This window comes from Ochotona curzoniae, unplaced genomic scaffold (assembly GCF_017591425.1).
Source record: "Ochotona curzoniae isolate NIBS_2020 unplaced genomic scaffold, NIBS_Ocur_1.0 contig_883, whole genome shotgun sequence".
Classification (NCBI taxonomy): Eukaryota; Metazoa; Chordata; class Mammalia; order Lagomorpha; family Ochotonidae; genus Ochotona; species Ochotona curzoniae.
In genome coordinates, this window is record NW_024466599.1 from 72,317,099 (window position 1) to 72,338,305 (window position 21,207).

General features: G+C 39.9%; 1 protein-coding gene across 1 annotated transcript; it reads left to right on the plus strand.

Annotated features, from left to right (window-relative positions):
* Window positions 1–149: 149 nt before the first annotated feature.
* On the plus strand, window positions 150–20,915 carry IL1R1 (interleukin 1 receptor type 1). The gene is made up of 11 exons (XM_040994143.1): window positions 150–192; window positions 4,803–4,866; window positions 10,556–10,790; window positions 10,885–11,074; window positions 11,985–12,153; window positions 13,773–13,838; window positions 15,781–15,898; window positions 16,640–16,791; window positions 18,481–18,624; window positions 19,303–19,470; window positions 20,497–20,915. The coding sequence occupies exons 1-11, from the start codon at window positions 187–189 to the stop codon at window positions 20,913–20,915; spliced, it is 1,731 nt and encodes a 576-aa protein (XP_040850077.1). The 5' UTR covers window positions 150–186.
* The last annotated feature ends 292 nt before the right edge of the window (window positions 20,916–21,207 follow it).

Consider the following 21,207-nt stretch of genomic DNA (forward strand, 5'->3'; position numbering starts at 1 on the left):
AACATTCCACTCATTTTCAAGGACATGTAAAACCTCTGTGGGCTCTCGCAAGTCCTGGTGGTGATGACATTGGGCATCTTCACTCAAGCTGTCCCCGTTTGTGCTTCCTTTTCAGGTGGACGAGCCCGCTGAAAATGGTGACTCCCTCCTGAGACGTAGAAGCACTTTGTACGGGAAAAGGCATTCATGAAGGTAACAGGGCTGCGTCACCCCTGACTGGAGCCCACTGACCACTTTCTGACAATAGCAGAAGTCCTCCATCCTCAGCTCTGGGGGACCTTGGAAGATTTCTCATCGCATGCAAGGAAAAAAGAAGTGTTATTTCTGTTGGACATTTGTTTTGGAGGTAGTCCTATGGATTTATCAGCTTAGGCATTTTAAATTAAAAATTGGTGCAAATATTTGTGCATGTTAAGGGGTTCCTGTGGTAACCTGAAAGGACCAGAATGATCTTTTATTACATGAGACAAGGCAGGCACAGAAAGACAAATAAGGCATGTGTTTCTTGTGTGTGGAAGCAAAAGAAGAGTTGATTTCATGGAGTAAGACAGTGGGCCCTGGAGGCTGGGAGGGTGGAGATGAAAGGAGTTAGACATTTTGTCTGTTTTTTTGTGGGGGTCTAGAATTGGTTCCCCTGAGAGGTATGGAAAAGTGCTTGTTCATTTGCACAGATCTCTGAGCCAAGCCACTTTGTGGGGCCTCTGAGATGATGGCTCTCAATACAAATCAAGGTTATACTCAATCTTAGCACATCTAGACCTCATAGTCTATTTTCATTTCAGTTGCTCAGATTCTTAATGTCTCCAGGAGGCAACCTGCTGGTCTTGTCCTTAGAGACCAGGTTTAATGGGGCTGTGGGTGGGTGCCACCTGCTGAGCGCCATTCTCTGAACTGTTGTGGTTGTGTAGCCTGCCCTCCTAATCCCCAGCTTGCCCTCCCAGGTCCCAGCTGGGTGAGTCAGGCCCAGTCTTTCACTTCTTTCCTTTCCCCTGAATCTGCCTGAAATCTCCGCACTGGCTGGTCCACCTGCATTCCCTCTCTCCTGGGCAGTTGCTCTCCCAGACTCCTCTCATCTCCAGTTTATGTTCCGTACAGGTGCTAGAGTACCTGTAGGAAATGAAAATCCAGCCACAGCCCCCAACCCCGTGACATACAACTTTGAAGCCTTCCTGTGCCACCATAAGTGACATGGCAACGTCTTCAACAAGAGCCTTCATGCAGTCTCTCTCACGGCTGGCATAGGTCCTCACATGCCCGCTATTCATGTGCCAACTTGCTGTGGAGCTTCTGAGTCCCTGGGACCAGATCCTGGTGTCTTATTTTACTTCCAGGGCCAAGTGTAGATGTTGGCATATCATCAAGATTCAATCTACAATGTTCAAGGGGACAGATTGTGAATTAACTGAACAGATAATTGAAAGAATCACCCAGCATGAAACCATTCTTAATTGCTACTCTGTGAGGGTGGTATTTGCCAGACAACATCTTAAGGCCTATCCATGCGGCAATTCATTTTAGTCTCCTAGCTACTGCCAAGGAGAAATACTGTTACTGCTTCACAAAGTGTAGGGGAACTGAGGCACAGGATTGAGTCTTCTTGGTAAAGGGGCTTCCTGGCAAAGATGGCCTTTTAACTCCTGGCCCTATGAAGGCCATCTGGGTTGGCTCCACCTTGGACATTATGTGTTATTTGAGAAATTCAGGGATTTGTGTTAATTTTTGCTGGAGTCAGCTTGATTTCATCTTGGTAAAAACTTTACCACGTTTCCACTGAGGTCCTCACTGCCTTAGATGCTGCTACCCCTGGTACTGGGCTCCAATTCTGCTCTATGCTGCTGGGAACTGATGTGAATTCAGAAAGATCCTTGCTGAGGACCAGGGGCACTCCCACCCCGTTTTGCCCCAGAGCAGTTGTGGGGCAGAGAAATAACCTAGATTCATGAGATTCAGCTCCCTGGTTATTGTCCTTTGAACAGGAAGTAGTTTGCGGTGATCTGACTGCTGGCCTAACTTGTGCCAATGAGGAAACTGAGTCCTGTCCAAGATCACACTGCTCTTTGGCAGGTGCCAGTGGCCTTGGGACCAAGGTTTGCTGAGAACCAGCTTGTAATTATGCCTTGAAATATACTCTTTATGAATTTCAGTCTAGCCTCTTCCTTTTCTTTTCCGCTGTCTGATGATCAAGCAAGTTCCATCTTGTAACCAGAGAAACCAACACCAGTTCAGTTGATTTCAGGATGCCTTCATTTTGTTGTTGACAAACAAACCTATGTGATTGATGAATACAGTGATCAGGAAACTTTTGAGCTTTTCTTTTCTTCCTTGCAATCGTAAAGACTTAAAACACACTTCCATGCAGTCACAGAAAGATGCAACAAGTCAGGCTACCTTATTTAATATTTTATTTAATAATCTGAAGATAGTTTCAAGTAAATTAAGTAATAATACTATCAAGCTGGACTAATTGGGGAGAAAGGCAATTTGAGTCAAGTGTGAGAAGTAGAGGGTGAGGAATGTGGTTTGACTGCTCTGAGGTAGGTTTCAAGGTATGGGCCAGGCCTAGCTCATTGTCCTGTTATTGGACCTGAAGTGACAAGAATATGAATGGGCATGTCACTCATGCTCAGAAAATCTTTTTGCCAAAGTTGCTAAAAAGCATGTTCTTTTATTTTTATACCCTTTCTTGTAACTTACAAATGATTGTATGTTATTAGAGTCTAAAGAAGTGTTGCCTTAGTTGAAATAGTTGTGTTTGCCTATTTACTTCCATAGGCAAATTGAATCCCTGGTAGTATTTAGAAGGCAGATTTTCTTCAAATCACAGAGTTGCACTGTCTGCTTTGGACATTGTCCCTCAGATGAACAGATCTCTGCTCTGGCCCTCATAAGGGTCCTGTCTTAGGCCAAGTACAGGAAGTGTACATGGGGCCATGGCAGGTACACATGCAGGTACTCGCAGTACATAAAGACTGAAGCCAGGAGACTGGTACGGAAGGTTCATGGTGCCTATGCTGAAAGTAAAGGCTTGTAGGATGGAGTCCACAGTGAGGGCTGGAGTATGCAGTGTGCTGGGGTGCATGGAGGAGTGGCTGCAGAACAAAGTGAGAGCCACAGTGACAAGCCTGCCAAATGCTTTGTCGGGGGCTTGGATCATCAGGATACAGCATTTGCTGACTGATAGCTCAAAGCTCTCTGGCTTGACTGAAAGATTCAAGTCCACTGGCTGGGAGATTCATGGATGCTGTTGCTAAAATGAATTCAGACCTGTGAATGGAGATGGCTTGAGCTAAAGAGGCATCAACAGTGGCCTTGACTGAATGGAGGGAGCTTGGTGACCTAAGGAGAAAGACTGGGTAGAGCTCTGGGGGAAGAGGGGAGGGAGGTGGGGAGAACATTTGGTGGAAGAGAAGGTGTGGCCTCATGATTACTCACCTCGAGTCTACAGTTAAGAGGTTTGGGGCTGTATGGGATTTGGAGTGTGTGTATTGGGTGGGGGAAGGGATCCAGATGTGGTAGAACAATGTGGTTTGGAGGGCACGCAGAGTGTGAAATGCTCATGGGCTATTTAGTGGATCTGTGCATGAGCTAGCTGGAGACTGGGTCTTAATGTATGTCATGGGAGCATCCCCTTGGGAGCACAAATTAGAAACATTCAGGCAGAATCCGGATGAGAACTTTGTCTGAGTTTGAGAGATCTAGAATGGTGGGTAAATGTGAGGGTTTTGTTTGTCACTTTCACATTTAGCTGAACCCTTTGCCCTGTAAGTGGAATTAAAATAAGTAGTCTCCAAGTCCTCACTGATCTGCATGTGGTAGATGATGCTGTCTTAGTGTGGTCTTCGAAACCGTCTGGAGGAGCTGTGGGGTTTATTTTCTCCCTCTTCCTGTGTATATTGATTCATATAACCTCATTGTAGGCATATGTAGAAAGCATGAAAAGACCCAGAGAAGGGAAAAACCAACCATCCATAAGAACCCATTACTTATTTGAATCCTTTTTGAGGCATCTTTATGTAGCTGTATCATATTGTACAAACTGCTTGGGATGTCACATTGCTAAGTGAGGGCTGGGTGTCTGTGCTGGCCTGGAAGTGTCAGAAGAGATTTGCACATAGATTTTGGCTGCTGGAACTGGGAAAACCCACAGGATCAGGACCAAGCAGTATGGGGTTTAGTGCATTAGTTGTCCTTCAATACCAGCAGGGGGTAAATATCTAAACTGGTGTTGCTCAAGCTCTTTACATTAAATGATTTAGTGTTTGTCTCTAAATTGTACACATCCTACCAGATGCTGTATATCATCTCTAGATGACTTACGGTAACTAAGATAATGTGGGTACTGTATTATGCTGTATTGCCCAGAAAATCATGTCAAAGTGGAGAAGAGTGTGTGTGTGTGTGTGTGTGTGTGTGTGTGTGTGTGTGTGTGTTCCATAAAGACTCAATTTCAGTTTCAAGTGATTTCAACTCATGATTGGTTAGGTCGGCAGATCTAGGACTATGAGCTAACTGTTGTTTGTGGTAGACGGTAGGCTACATTTTGGGGGGAATTTAAGGAGTTGTATCACTAGAAGCCTGCTTGGAAATAGAACATTTTTTTAAATCTTAAAATGTCCAGTTTGTCCCTAATTCTATTAAAACTATGTATCATGCCCTTCCTCCCAATTTTGATCACACTGATAATGAAGGACGGTTAACCATCAGTGTGACTTGGGCTGAGGGTGGGGATGAGGTGTCAGTGTCTTTATGGAGACCTACTGGCATAGTAACAGTTTCTTCTTTTCATTTTTCTATTTTCCCAGGAGAATATGAAAGTGATACTCAAGCTTGTTTGTTTCATAGCCCTGCTGATTTCCCTGGAGGCTGGTAAGTTAAGCACATCCTTCTATTCTTGTGTGGAGGAAAACACTGAGAATACTTGATGTACAGTTGCTTTTCTCTCTGATTCTGTGGCTCCCAGGACACAGGGCCTTCTCCCCTGTCCTGTTGAAAGGAACATTGAGTGTCTTTCCTTCTTATTCTCTCACTGGCAGGTTGGAAACCTGAGGACCAATGATTATTAAAATACTGCCTTTCACTACTGCATTTCATGTGCATCTTTATGAAATATTGGCTGACTATATTCTTGTGAGTTACATCTAGCTTTAGAGCAAGGGCTAAATCTAGACCTCTGATGTCTAGTGCAGGTCTTTCTATCTTGCTGTTGATTGAAGAGTGTGATACAGAAAATCCTGGCAGCCATTTGGAGGAGGTGTTACACAATAGTGTTTAATGAGCCCACAGCTGGAAACCAAGAAACATTCATTTAATTTCTTTTTCTCCATTTTTCTTTTCCCTTTCCCTTCTTCATCTTCCTACAAATTTATTGAGCCTCTACCATGTTCAAGGTACTAGGTGCTGAGGAAATAGCTCTAACTAATCCAGGCAGACATTCCCATATGGGAAGGAGGAAATGTGTTAGTAAATGATGCATATCATAGCATACATATTGGGAGGGAAAAAGCAGGAAAGGTGAATGTAAAGTTTTGAGATTAGAGCCAATAGATGATTAAGCATTTGATGGTATAACCAGAAAAGCCCTCAATGATAAGATAACTTTTTCTTGGAACCCGAAGAAGGTGAAGGAGCGGGGGTGGGGGAGTGATTCAGCTAACAGGTTGTACGTACAGAAATACTCTGGGCACAAGGGGGTGGGGCTGGTGGAGGTGCTGTATGTAGGACCTTGCAAATCTCTTTAAGGTTCTCACCTTACAGCCTGGCTGAGAGTAAAAGATGACAGAGATCTCTGTTCAAGACCAGAGAGGTGATCTAACTTACATTTTACTGCAATCATTTTGGTCCCTTGTTTTGGTAATAGATCCTAGGGAGGCAAAGGCATAAACAGACACCAAAGAAGTGCCTGTTCTGATAACTCATGCAAAGCAGCATAGTGATTTGTTCTAGGCAAGAAGTCATGATGGTTTCTTCAAGGGTATTGAGGAGAGGTTAGCAGCACTCAAATGGTAGCTGTATTTTGAGAATAGAGCCAGTAGGGAATTGCACATGGATTGGATATGGTAAAGAGGAAACCTAAGGATGATTCCAGAAATTTGGCTTAGCAAAGGCAAGGTGCTATTGCCATTGATGAGACAGATGAATACAAGTGTTTACTTCGACCGTGTTCGGTTTAGATGCCCATTAGAAGTCTGAATGCTAACTCTGCGGACTGGAGCCTGAGCGATAAGTTTGGGTTGAAGTTTAAAAATACAAGAGATTCCAGAAAGCAGATAAAATGAGAATTGTGAGGTTGCATGCGATCAACAAGGATGGTTTGAAAAGATAAGAATTTTTTAATAGGCCTGGGCTCTGATCCAGATTTCCCACATTGTGGAGTAGGGGAGCAACAACCCCAAATCTTGGGCCAATCACTCATTTCCTCTTAGGCACATTAACAGGAAACTAGACTGGATGTTCGGAGTAGCTTAAGACTCAAAGCAGACATCTAAAATAAGATGCAGGCATCCCAAGGGAAGGCGTAACCTGCTATCGCATAATGCTCATCTCTTAAAATCATTTTAACTCCGATTTCAAGTCTTTGGTAGTTTAACACGTGGCCCCCTCTGGGATGATTTCTACGTGTACGTTTTTCCCTATGTGTGAGCCATGTTTTTCTGTTTCTGTTTTTCTGTTTTCTGTTAAATTGTCTGATCCAGTGTGTTTTCACCCTTTGCTAAGGGACTCTCATCTCTCAGACTATTTACAGTTCTGCCTTGGCTTGTACAGGATCTCGAGTCAGCTGACTTTGAGAAACTCACACGTTCTCGACATTTCCCTGAGCAGGTGCAAGACCATGCACACTTGTCTACCTTTCCAGATTTCTCTAAAATGTGTCAACACTTTTCAGATTGCCTTTGAGGAATGGCTATTATTTGTTCCAACGGGTATTGCAGCCTCTCTGGCTGTTGTCACAATCAACGGTGGACACTAAGTTTTGTTGTTGTTGTTTTCTAAATAACACCCTTGAGACAGGACTTTTCCTGTGGGTCTCTGAATTATTAGGTCAGTAACAACACAACCTTGTGAATGTGATTTCCAGAAACTGCCAGTTGGGCCAGAATGGTGGTGTTCAGAGAAGGGGACTTGAGGAAATTAAAGCTGATCTGTTCTACTGTGATTTGGCATATGGTTTTGGTTTATTGGTTTGCTTTTTAAATAAATGCTCTTCTGGTTGTCGCAAAGCTTCACTGTTTGAAACTTGCCAGCTTTTTGTTGCCTTTATGGAGAAATTGACTTACCAAAGCCCCCACTCTGCCGCTGACATTTTGAGACTTGGCTATTGTTTATCACTCTTGTCTCTACCTGCTTGGTATCTGTTCAATTTTTTTTGACGTAGTAGAGGGTAAAACCTGTTATTATAGAATAACCTGAGAGCATATTATTGTAAAAACTAAGAACAACAACAACAACAAAAAAAAAGAATTGTAGAAGGAGGAGGGAGGGTGGGGCCAGAGGAGGTGGGGGAGGGTGAGAAGTGTCACTATACTGCTAAATTTGTATGCATGAACTACGTGAAATTTGTTTACCATATATAAATGCAATAATTTAAATTTTAAAATGACACTGTGATTGTTGTAGTTTTATAATATGTCACAATAAGTAGGGTAACTCTTACAGTTTTGCTCTTTTATAATCAATATTGTTTTGGCTATGTTGATTTTGTAATAATCAACTTGTCAATTTGTGTGAAAAATCTTAACAGGGTTTTGATTGACATTGAATATAACTATGTTTTGAGAAAACTAGTATCTTAATAATATCAGTAAATCTGATCCATTAACAAATTAGTTCTTCATCTATTTAGATCATTTAAAACTTAAATTTTTATAAATTTCATTACATAAGTCTTAATTATTCTTTATCAGACCTACGATCAATTTTTTTGTATCTTTGAATGCTATTATAATGCTTTTTTCCAATATCAGGTTCAAGGGTGTTTGGACTAGTGACCCCAACCTACCTGTCCATCCGTGTATCTGGGTACAATTCCTGTCTCTTCCTCCTGACTCTCGCTTCCCTGGGAGGCAGTGGTGATGGCTCAGGTTATTAGGTTTCTGACAGTCCCATGGAAGACCCAGGTTGAGTTCCTGGCTCGTGGCTTCAGCTCCTGTCCAGTTCTGGCTGTTGTGGACATTTGGAGGTGTGAACCAGCAGATGAAAATACAGTGCTAATGCTTTCTACTGTTACATTGATAGAACTCTAGCAGTTTCAGCATGTTCTTTGCAGTATAAGCAAACTAAACATAATTTTGCCATATCGTGTGTTCTACAACTTAACATTAGATCTTTTGTAGATTCCTTAATATTTTCTGCATAGATGATCATGTTTTTGCAAGTGAAAATCTTATAATTTTCCTTTGCAGGTTGGGTGCCGTGTAGTGCTTTTGTTTGCTTTCAAGTGCTAGCCAGACTTATCATTACAGTTTAAACAGAATCATTTAGAGCCTAGTCTTACTATAAATGATAACTGGCTTTCAGGTTCAGGATATTCTTTCCTAGTTTGCCGAGAGTTTTTCTCAGAAATGGATATTTTATCAAATTTATTTTCTGTATCTTTTGAGATTATTGTATAGGGCTTTCTTTACAATATATTAATATGTGGCATTGCATTGATTTTTTTGAAGTTGAACTTAACTTTTTGTTCTTGGGATATATCCCATTTTCTTGAGGATTTTTTAAAAATTATTAAAGTTATAAGATTCGATTTGCTACAACTTTTAAGAGAAATTTTGTATCTTGTTCGTAATAAAGATTGGTTTGTATTTTTTTCTTTCTTGTGATATCTTTGGTTTTGGTGTCAGAATAATGCTGCATTCATAGCATGAGTGGAGAATTATTGCCCCTTTGATTTTATGGATGGGTGTGTGTATATTGCATATTATTTTTTTAATTGAAAGGTAGTGAATGTTTATACTCATGGTAGAATATACTAATGAAGCCATGAATTGTTGGAAAGACTTATTCTTCAAAAAAATTATTTCTTTGAGAGAAAGATGGAGAGAGATTTTCTATCAGCTAGTTTATTCCCAAATGTCCACAAGGTGGGGGCTGAGCCAGGCTAATGCCAAGCGCTGAGAATTCAGTCTGGGACTCCCACACGGGGCAGAGGTTCAGTCATTTGAGTCATAATCTGCCTCTCTAGGTAAGCAGGAAGTAGGAATTAGAAAGGAGCCACTCTGCTATGGGTGGGGGCCAAACTAAGTAGCATCATAATTGTTAGGTCAAATGCCTGCTCTGGTTAGCAGGTTTTTAGAAATTCCATTTCCTTAATGTGACAATACTTCCAAAAGTTCATGTAAATGGGATTAAAAGTTTGTTTTAGTGCAAAGAAAGTTTTGAAACTCGTGCATCTGAAAGGTTTTTAAAAAAAATTATAGATGGTATGCATTATACACAAACAATGCATGGAGTTTTCATTCATAGCATTGTTTTAATCTCAATTGCTTACTGCTCTTCATGTTTGTCCTTTCCTTTAGCATCTTGAGCAAATCAGATACAGTAATATTAATGATATTTTATTTTCTTATCTGTGTTATTTTTGTGTCAGTTTTGGTTGTTTTGTTTGGTTGCATATTATCTGTCTTCCATGCCTGATGATTGGTGGTCGAATGGTAGACATTGTAAAAATTACTGTGCTGGATGATGGAAATTTCTGTATTACTGCAAGTGTACTTGAGCATTGGAAACTGGCTGGTGCTTTCAGCCCCATCCTTGTGAGCCTGGCTCTCCGCAGCTCTGGAGTCAGAGCCATTCTGATCCTGATGCTGCATGACTAATGAGGTTTCCTGTTCTGTCTGTTGGAGCAGAGACTGCCCCGCGTTGTGTGGCTTCAGGTATTATTGTCTCTAATCCTTTTGGTGGTTTTCAAATGAGTCTTGAGTTATTTTTTAGTTTCTTAGATATGTTGGTTCTTTGCTGGAAACTCAGGGAGACAGCAGACCTCCAAAGGCTCCCTCGCTGTATATGTAGCTGTAACCCGATTGGTGTCGTTTTCCTGCAGAATCTTCCTTTTGCAGATAGCCAATCCCAGTCTTGACTCAGGGAGGACACTGGACTTTGCCGTGGTTCCGTGCTGCAATGTTATGGCCTCATAGTCGGTTTGGGCAATTGCTTCAGTTCTTTCTAAATCTGTCCTTTAGTTCCTGATGTTCAATGTCGTAAAGCAATGCTGTTTTGTATTCTTTATTTTTTAGTTCAGGTATAAAGGTAGAAACAGTTTTCTATATTTCACCGTGCAATGAAGTGAATGTCTTTTCTGTTACATTTCCTTCTGTCTCATATGAATAAATTGGAGGTGAGAGGGGCTGAATAACTGACTCAAGGGCACAAGCCACAGATGATAGCACACACATTTTATTGTGAATTTTTCAGATCCACAAGATAATGCCGTTAATCATGATGCTATAAAGAGTTTATGGATACTATGAGTTGAGGGATTTAATTATCTAGTTATACGTAGACATTATATTAAGAAACATTGGCAGGTTTTTATAAAATGTTTTCGCTCTCTCTTTTAAAGATAACTGTAAGGAACGTGAAGAAAAAGTAATTACTGTATCATCTGCAAATGAAATAGGAGTTTCTTCTTGTCCTCTTAACCCACATGAACGAAACGGTGTTATAAATTGGTATAAAAATGGTAGTGAAATACCTATATCTACAGACCAAAGCTGCAACATCCATCAGCACAAAGATAACCTTTGGTTTGTTCCTGCCAAGGTAGAGGATTCAGGGAGTTATTCTTGTACTGTCAGGTAAGATTGTAAGCACGTGTTCTAGGAGTCTGCAGCAGAGAGGAGGGGGAGCTCTACTCATGGTGGTTCATTTTCCTATCTTACTTTATTATAGAAATTCAACTTACTGCCTCAGAATTAGAATAACGACAAAGTTTGTGGAGAATGAACCTAACCTGTGTTACAGTGCAGACGCTCTGTACAAACAGAGACTCCCTGCTGCCGTGGATGGGGTACTTGTATGCCCTTATCTGGATTATTTTAAAGATGAAAATGACAAATTGCCCACAATACAGTGGTATAAGGTAAGCTTATTATCGCTACTTTTATAGTATTTTCAGAAAATGTGATTTCTTTTTTATGGACTAAACAGTGAATTTGCAAAGAACTGTTCCAATTGGCAAAATGTTTGCTCACTGATGAAACTTAATGGGTAATCTAAAAAGAATTGTAAAATCCATATTCCATTAATCTGATGTATAGCTAAAGGCTTTCTTGCTCATGCTTTTATTAATAATAATAATAAGATGCAATTGAGAAAAGTAGTAGTATGAATAAAATATGCTTAAGGAGAAGGCTGACTGTAAATTTAAGATATTGAAGAGAGCTGTGGGGTCTCCCCCACAGATTCCTCTAGTACCCCGTTGCCATAGGGGATGAGCCTGCTGCCTGCCAGCCAGCCTCCCGGCCTGCGAGAGACAAACAGAGGGACAAGGGTTCTGTCTAAGCAGTTCTGGTTTATTGGGGAAATTCAGATTCTTATATAGGGTAAGGGATAGCCTCAGGCCAGGAATTCCAGGAGGGGAGAAACTAGGAGCCAATTACTAGGAGTATGACTGCAGAAGCCACCTCCCATAGGCCAGGGGTAGGTGAGTGAAAAGGCCCTGGCCAATCGAAACAACATGACCCCTTCCCTGGTTCATGCCTGGGGTTCTGTCCTTGGCCCCCATATTGACTTAACCACCCCTTTGCCCCGGAGCCCCACAGAGAGCTACTTAAAAATATCAAACCTGGGTCTTATCAAAAATATTAAGTGTTTCTTAAGTAATCTTGTAGTTTCTATAACTGTCTTAAAAGGGATTGACTAACATTGCATGGAACACGTGTGTTTTTTGTAAAATATAGCATTTGCTAATGTGAATCAATGGAGTTTCCTTTTATAGGAAGAGTGGGAAACTGTTGTTATCGATGTTTCTTTTCACTTCTTTGATCTAGGATTGTGAGCCTCTGGATCTTGACAATGTAAGCTTCTCTGGAATCCCAAATCAACTTATTGTGATGAATGTGGCTGAAAAGCATAGAGGGAACTACACTTGTCGCATATCCTACACATACATGGGAAAGCAGTATCCCGTGACCCGGGCAATAGAATTCATCCCTCTAGGTGAGTTCTATCTCCATGCCACAGAGTTCAGGTCTGGGAAGGCCAGAGACCAAGAGTGCTTATAACATCGCCATTGTCACGCATGGAGGAACTAAATCCACAACTCCACAAAGGAGCTTAGTTTAGTTTGTTGTTGTTGCTAAATGCTGGGTGACTGTTTTCCATCCTACTTCAGATGCAGTGTCAACTACCGTGACATTAGGAGTTGTTTTCCACCTGACCTTGTACTTTGACGTGCCCAAAGATGATTCTGCTAATGTGTGGATCTTCTGAGCACCTCCACTTGTGGGGTCCAAGTGTCTAGCAATGAGCATTTTTGGTATAAATGGGGTGAATATTAGTGGCTTCAGAAAAGTTGTACCTCTAGAATCAACCTCGTGTTTATTCCGTGTTAGATCAGTCAGCGATCTCTATGCCTGTTTCCTTTTCTCAAAGTTGTTGGAAAGATTGGAACTTGGGTAGACTCAACTTGTGGTTCTGTGTCTGATGCAACATGATGCTTGGTGAGAAACAGGTATGCAGTTGCCCTGAGTATAATTATCAGCCTGGTTTCACATGCTGAGGCATTAGAAATTTTCCCATGCTTCATGTTAAAACCTGTTTTTCAACTAAACGAAATAAAATGTGCTTCCACAAATAGCTCGAAGATTGGCAGAACTCTTTCTGTAAATATCAGAATTTTAAGCTTAAATAATCTAAGAACACTTATTCTGCTTTTGTATGTTAAAGGAAGTATCTATGAATAGTTTGCACGGACAATAGGTATAAACTGTATCTCATACAAACTCAGTACACCAAGATTAAGATAAACTGAATGCTACATATATTAGAAAAACAACTGATTCTTCTGATTCTATAATAATCTGTGTATGAAGATTAATTTTATTAAATAAAAAATAATTCCTTAAACTGATAAACATCAGTGTATACTAGTTTTCAATGCTATTCAACTATCTTTTTGTTCTTGGCAGCCCGTACCTGGTCACTCTGTTACTCTGGTTTATCATTCTTGAGTCCCAGTAACCAAACAAGCAGGTAGAACTCGTCACTAGGGAGGTTTTTTTTTTTTTTTTTTAAGAAATCAAAAATGTTTTAGAAATTTCCTGTCTCTTTTCTGACCCCAGTTCCCAGTTTTGGAAACAAGATACCCTATTCAGAGGATGAGGCATTTTGTTTTTTTCTCGAGTCTTAACTGAATGGTGCACGTTTTATTCAAAACTATTTGTTAAACATTTATTATGTGCCACTGACTTTTAGGTGTACACTAGGGAATAAGCAGCATCAGAAATCTGTGGAATTCCTTATTTTATTCAACTGTGACAGGCTCCAGGGCATGTATAAAGTTGGTAGTTTTTCATATTTTCTGTTTGGCCACAGATCAACCCTTGAAGCCAATATTTTTGTCAAAAAGCATCAAGGTTTATTTCCAAAGCACTTGATGACTTCCTGCCTATTTTTAATAAATCATGACAAGTTGTTTGACATTCTTCAATAACCAGCCTTTTAGACCTCACGGTTCCATTTGTTCGGATGCCATTTAGTGCATTTTGCTGAATATTGTCATCACTTGAAATTCTGTTTATCAGACACAGATGACCCTGTGAATGTTTTTCTTTCAGCGGAAACCAAGTCCCAAAAGCCCGTGATTCTGAGCCCATCTAATGAGACGAAGGAAGTGGTTTTGGGTAAGTGGACTGCAGCTGGACATGCTAAACTTACTTTTAACTCAAGATTAATATATATTATACCTTCACTATACATAACCTAGGTCATTGACTGAATATCCATCACTGTTGGTCAAATAGCACAATTATATCGTAAAATGTTTTTTATTGTTTTGATTTTTTAAATGGCAGAAATCCAATTGTATTTAGTTTTCCTGCCCTTAGTTTCCTGTGACACGTATTAACCATGAAAACATCCGCCCAAGACCTAGTTTCAAGGCCTAAGGAAAAATGTAGCAATTTATCTGACTGGCACAAGTTGTATTTCCTGGGACCAGAACTAAGTTCCTGGCAGAAGAATAAGAGCAGAAACCAGAGAGATCATAGTTATTCTAGGAAAATAGCTTTCTAAGGTGGTGTAAAATTTTTATTTTAAGAAGAAAGAGAAAGAGAGAGAGAGAGAGAGATAAGGAAAGTTCTATTGGAGACCACTGGTCCAGATATGAAAAATAGATTGGAATCCTCTTTGGTAACAGTAACTGTTTGAACCATGAGCAGTTGTACAGAGATTAGAAGGTTTACGTTTGTGGCCTGTCAACGCTGTGCTAGTCAAGCCAGTGGTTTATGGTGGAAGATAGCAGGGGAGCTTTCTTTCCTGGGAACCGATAGGATCTAGAGTTGTGTTTCTCAAGCTCTGTTCTTTGGAAACGTTCATTTTGATAGCCTACAAAAACCAATGTCCTAATCTTTTTTCTCAGAACATTAATACCACAGCTACCTTACATCACTTTTGATGTGCCAAGGCCCTTCAGATGGCCCCAAACCATCTTTTTTTCTGATTTTCTTGCTGATTTTCTTGCTTCCTAAGTACCACTTTTGCCGCTGTTGGTGCTGGCTTCTCTTGAGACATTATTCTCAAGAATTATGGAGTTAAGCACCCTGAAACCTAGGCTGCATTATATTGCTCTCTAAATCAGAAAATAGCTTTACATTTAGAAATTAGTATTTCAATCTATCACATTAGCAGGAAATCTGGGTACATATCTCTGTCATAAGATTAACTTAAAGGAATTCAAGTAGGAGGCATTTGATAAGAATCAATATGAATCACTATTAAGATCACATAAAAATGTAAGAATGAAGGGATACTTCCTTAACTTAATAAACAACATCAGTAAAAAGTGTCACTTTCTCTCTTCTCCTTCCTCCACCCACTAATACTGCCTTTCAAATAACTTTCTGAAAAAACAGAGAAGTAGACATGAATTATGCTCAGAAATAGAAAAATTATTAGTGTGTCAATATTAGTGAACATAAACCAGCTATGACAGCCTAATAATCCTGTTTTGGAAGACTGAACTAGGCTGAAAGTCCCAGTTCACGGTAATTGCAAGATAATACAGTATAAGATCTTATTTAAAATTTGCCTATGGGTGAGTATTCGGAACATTTGTTTAAAATGCCACTCAAGATGTCTGAATTCTGCCTTGGAGTGCTCCACTTTCAATCCAGCTACACCATCAGGTGATAATTCAAGTACTAAGTCTTGCCACGTATGTAAGAGAGGCCTGGATGAAGCTCAAACCCCTGGTTTGAGCCTGCTTCAGCTCTTGGCTCTTGCAGGCATTTAGGAAGTGAATCACTAATAAAAACACACAAACCCTCTCTTTCTTTCTCCTTTGCTTGCTATCCATGTGACTTTCAAATAAGCAAAAATAAATGCAAAAAAAAAAATTTCTTATATGCATGGAAAAGATAAAATTTGGGATAAATAAAGTTAGTAACATAGTGGTTATTTCTGAATGGTGGGTTGAAGGACAATTTTCTTTTTTTCCTTTGTGCTTTTCTAGGGCTTAAAAATTTTATTCAGTAGCCACTTATTAATATATATACATACATACATATATACATAGTTGAGTCTAAAAATCAATTCATGGTATGATTAAAAATATTTTTTTTGCAGGATCTCAGTTACAACTGATCTGCAATGTCAGTGGCTCTATGGGTGATGTTGTCTACTGGAACTGGAATGGGTCAGTAATTGATGAAGATGATCCACTACTGGCAGAAGAATATAAATCGTAAATACACTATTCAGATTCTGATATTAAATTCCATGTCATGTTTTATATAACCCCTATAGTTAAATATAATATCTAGAGTTGGTTGACATTAATTCATCCTAACCTTTCTGCCCTTTTTGAGTTTGGGTTATACGGGATTTGTAAAATCTTAAATGTTTTAGGTGGAAATGTAGCTGCATGTCTTTGCTCATTAATGCTGGACCACCTAAAAGTCTTTCCTTAATTTCAGTCATAAATGCCTGAATTCTATGAATTCTAATGAGGAAATTCTCCTGAGTTACTCCTCATTTTAGATATAGTTTAGAAAAGACGCATGGTCAAGAATCAGGAATTGCACTTGGAAGTCTTTTGGCTTTCCAGTGCACCTGCCAGTAGGATCTCCCAGCTTCCTCTCTGCTCCTCTCTGCAGTATCAGCAACCCCTTGTCAACTTCCCTGATCCACTATCGTTCAATATTTTTTTTTCTCGAAACTCAGAATGCTTATGTCCATATTTTTCTTCTTGGAGGCTAGTGATTTTAATTTGATTCCTCTGCTACTGAATCAGGTTCTGAAAATAATTTTGACTCTAAAAATCTCAGGCCCTCGTGGTCAGCAGTCTGTTATGCCCATGACTGAAGCAGGTGTTTATTTCAGCTGCTATTTATAGTACACATGAAGAAATCAAGCAATTCTATGTGTCTTATTTGTAGTAGATGTCATTTACTTGCATAACTTTATTTACTCCTCTTTTAAACAGACTTGTAAATCCTTCATCTCAAAAACAATTTACACATCTTGCAATACTTAACATTTCAGAAGTTGAAAGTAGATTTTATCTATATCCATTTACTTGTTTGGCCAAAAATACATATGGCATTGCTGAAACATATATCACATTAATATATCCAGGTAAGCCATTACGTATTTATTTTAAATGCAATTTTGTTTTACTGTGGTAAGAGTGTAGCAAGTCCATGACCTTTAAACTTCCAATGCTGTTTCTTCTACCCAGCACATTCTTTATTTCTCTTCCCCCTTGAGTAACTTTAGTCTTCTTTGATTTCTTAGAAAAATTGCCTCTTCTCAGAAACTTTCCTGTCTTGCTGTCTGCCCTGGACCCAGCTGTCTGCCTGCACGAATGAGGTTAGGATATCTGTTGAATATTTTCATAGGACCCTAGGTCCCCATCCCAGTAGCTTTCAGACTTAGTCTTCTTTACCTGAGTAAATTCTGTAATGGAGCCTTATTTTTTAGAATGCTCCTACTTCCATGTCTAGGAGCAAGTTAAGTTGACCACACTCTCTGTATTGAATAAGTATTCTGAAGGACTGTACAATGAATACATCATGAAAATCTAAGTATTCACTATTCAAAATGAATGTCAGAAGTTATTGATTTTCAGCAATGGGTATAATCACTAGAATTATCTTGCTGTATATAATTTCTGAGTCTAAATGCCTAGAACATACAATGAAAAACTGAACTTAAAAGGTGATGTTTATCGTATCATCAAAGCACCAAATACTGAAGAATAAATCTAGCAAAAAGGTGTTCCAAATTTGTACAATACAAAGGAAACAAATTATTGCCATATCCTAGATGGATAAGGGGCTATGTAAAGTTCATGGTGTGAAACCCTACATTATGAAGATCTTAGTTCTTCCTAATGAACCTATAGCTTCAAAATAATTGCAGCCAAGCTCTATGCAATGTTTGTGCAGTAGTGTTTATTGCATGGGTATATTGTTTGAGCACATGAGTAAATACAAAGGTTCATTCTTCAAGTCGAATGGAAATGTCAGGGTCACGGATGCTCAAGGTGGTCTCACAGAAGAGAAATAATCTGGAGATTTGTACTACAGATACCACCATCTTACATAGTTCTATACCAGTGTAGTCTGCAAACCGGGCCAATTTAGATTTTAGTCTAGATATTGGCACATCATGATTTCCACTTTGTAATAAAGTCAATTCCAGGTCAATCAAATATCCCAATTGCAAAAACATTGCATAAAAGCTTTCAATGCTCTTTCTGCACGATGCCTGATACATTAAAGCCATTTTTTCTTTCTTTTATCTAGTTCTGCTTCTCCAGCCACTCCGTCTTACAACCACCCTCCTCAGCTCTCCCCTCCTCCTGTGAGATGAATCATGGGATGGGTAATTACAGAGGCGAGAGAATGTGGACATGTGAAATAATCCTTAAGCCACCCTCCGCTTCTTGTCTTAATCCCAGGAACTGTGCTTTCCTCTCCCACCTGAGGGAACTTCTGTAGGGTTCTGAATGACTTTGACTTCTACTTTCTTCATTTTAGAGGGTTCTGTCCTGTGGCCTTTGATATTTTCCCACTTGTTATTGTATATTGTACTATTTTGGTGAAAACTTAACAGAATGCACCTGCTTTTGATATAGTGTTGATGTGGATTGTTTTTGTACATTAGTATCCTTATTACGTGATAATAACGAGCGATAACAATTGGTCTGAATGCAGACAAATTCCAAATATGATTTTTCTGAGTTGAAAATGTTAAATTTGCTATGTTCAATTTTTAAATTATTTTTGTTCTAATCTTTTTTTTTCATCTTTTCTACTGTAGTCCCTGATTTCCAGAAGCACACGATTGGGATCTGTGTCGTGTTAACAGTTGTGGTGACATGCTCTGTTTTCATCTATAAGATCTTCAAGGTTGACATTGTACTTTGGTATAGAGATTCCTGCTATGGTTTTCTCCCAAAGAAAGGTATAATTTTTATATTCTGTGCCATGTATTTTTTTTGGTTGGAAAGGTAGACAGTGACTAAGAGGGCAAGGGGAGCATGTACAGAAGTAGTGACAATTCTTCTGGTTATAGTTTTATAACTGACTAGGCTGTTTGCCATTGTTTTATGGGCTTACATCCATTTATTCATGTTGGTAGATAAACATGGGTTTGGGGCAACTATTTATAAACTCAGTTAATCAGAAGCCAGTGCTGAAGGTGTGTTCTGTGCTGGACTGGAACTAGGTCACTTCATGATCTGCCTGCAAATGAAATAAATGACTCCATTTTCATGTATCAGAAAAGCTGTCCTGTTCTATTGCTAAAATCTTACAAAAAAAGCTAACACCCCCAACAATATATACAAGGGAGAATGAATAGAATCCAGGACTGGGGCATTTGGGGAAAAATAAGAACAGGGAGATAAGGATCATCTTTTCGCACTGAATGCACAACCAAAATTTTGTAGGAAAGCACAGTGACTAAAACCCTTGCAGGAGAGAAGCAGTCTGCAAAAGCATTATAATAATGGGCTTTGTTGGTATTGTTGTTTTATCGATGCCAATGTATACAAAAAGAATGACTCTTGAACTTGTGATGCTGAATTTATCAAATTTCTTGGGTTTCCTTTTTGCCTAAGTATTTATATTTTGCATTTAGCTCCAGATGGAAAGACCTATGATGCGTATATTCTATATCCAAAGACCCCAGGGGAAGGATCTACCTCTAATTCCGATGCTTTTGTGTTCAAAGTTTTGCCAGAAGTCTTGGAAGAGCAGTTTGGGTATAAGCTGTTCATTTATGGAAGGGATGACTATGTTGGGGAAGGTATGTATGTAGCAGGAAAAGAGAAGAAGCATTTTTGTTGTAAAGTGAATAAATGAAGTTTAGGTTCTTTTGACAAAACCATGGCACAGGTGCACATTTGAGCAATTGTGAAGCCTCTTCAGTGATATGTCATGACACCTTGCAATGATGACATACAAAGTGTTCACTTTCCTCGCACTTTCTTGAAGCAATGTTTAGCTGATTTTTACTGAATTTGGGAAAATCTAATGACTAATTAGACACAATTATTACTCTATGACTAAAACAGTAGGAGTGGTCTACATCAAATGATTGAATGCATTCATTGTGTAAATTTAATAAATGAGAGGCACAGAAACAAAGAGCTTCCATCTGCTGATTCATGTGCTACATTTCCGAAGCACCTAGGGCCAGGCCACACTGTGGCTAGGGAAATCGAGAACTCAATCCCAGCCTCCCACATGGGTGACAGGGACCTAAGTACTTGCGTCATCACTGCTACCTCCCAGGATCTGCATTAGCAAGGGGCTTCTTTATTAGTGGAGTTGGATCTCAAACCCCAGGCACTACAATATGCGAAGAAGGCATACTTTTAAAATTAACATACATGAAAGAGTTATATAGAGAGAGGTAGAATCAGAGAGACATTTTCTATTCACTGATTCACTCCCAAAATGGCTGCAAAAACCAGTGTTGGGCCAGACTGAACCCCAGAGCCATGAGTTTCTACTTGGTGTCTCATGAAGGTAGCAGAGGCTGAAAGACTTGGACCATCCTATGCTTGCCTTTAGCTGGGAGCTGGATTGGAAATGGAGCATTTGGGACACAAACTGGCTTCTTTGTGGGATGCCAGCATCATAGCAGGTGGTTTTACTTGCTGCATAACAGTTTCAGTCCCGATTCAGGCATTTTGATTTGAATCTTAAAGCTAGACCAGATGCCTGCCTCAGATCCAGTGATTTAATAGGAAGGACCTTCTGAAGTTTTGAATCTTTAAAGAACGGTGATGTACTTTGTACTTACTTGACTGTGCTTCCTGCTTTTCAGACATTGTTGAGGTCACGAATGAAAATATCAAGAAAAGCAGAAGACTGATTGTGATTTTAGTGAGAGAGACATCAGACTTTACATGTTTGGGTGACTCATCGGAAGAGCAAATAGCCATGTACAATGCCCTCATTCAGGATGGAATGAAAGTTGTTCTCCTGGAGTTGGAGAAAATCCACGACTATGAGAAGATGCCAGAATCCATTAAATTCATTAAGCAGAAACATGGAGTCATCCGCTGGTCGGGGGACTTTAAAGAGGGACCACAGTCTTCCAAGACCAGGTTCTGGAAGAATGTGAGGTACCATATGCCTGCCCAGCGGCAGGTGCCTACATCCAAATGCCAGTTGCTGTCCACAACGTCTAAGCCAGAGCCTAAGAAGAAACTGGAAAGAGAAGTTCACTTGCCTCTCGGATAGCCACCAGAGGCTTGGCCAAAGCTTCTTTGTCTTTTGTCTGTGACACTGCAGTCTGAGCTGTACAGTCACAAAAAGTACGTGTTATGCTCCCTGCACCCCAAGGTCACCTGGCATCAGATTGTTAAGGGAGCGAGATGTGACTGTAGGAGGCAGGCAGTTTGAAGTAGAGGCCACAGACACCTGCAACTCTTCAGGAAGGATGAGCACAGCTTGAACCTCAGAGCGGGGCTGTAGCCCTCTCTCGGGACTCCAGTAGCACCTGGAGTGGCTGCCTGGGCAGTGTTGCGGGGAA

What these genes read in the sequence shown, in the direction of transcription:
- IL1R1 (XM_040994143.1), top strand. An exon ending in AGTTATTCTTGTACTGTCAG is followed by an intron (nt 10,791 to 10,884) that starts GTAAGATTGTAA and finishes ACTTTATTATAG; the next exon opens with AAATTCAACTTACTGCCTCA. An exon ending in GACGAAGGAAGTGGTTTTGG is followed by an intron (nt 13,839 to 15,780) that starts GTAAGTGGACTG and finishes TTTTTTTTGCAG; the next exon opens with GATCTCAGTTACAACTGATC.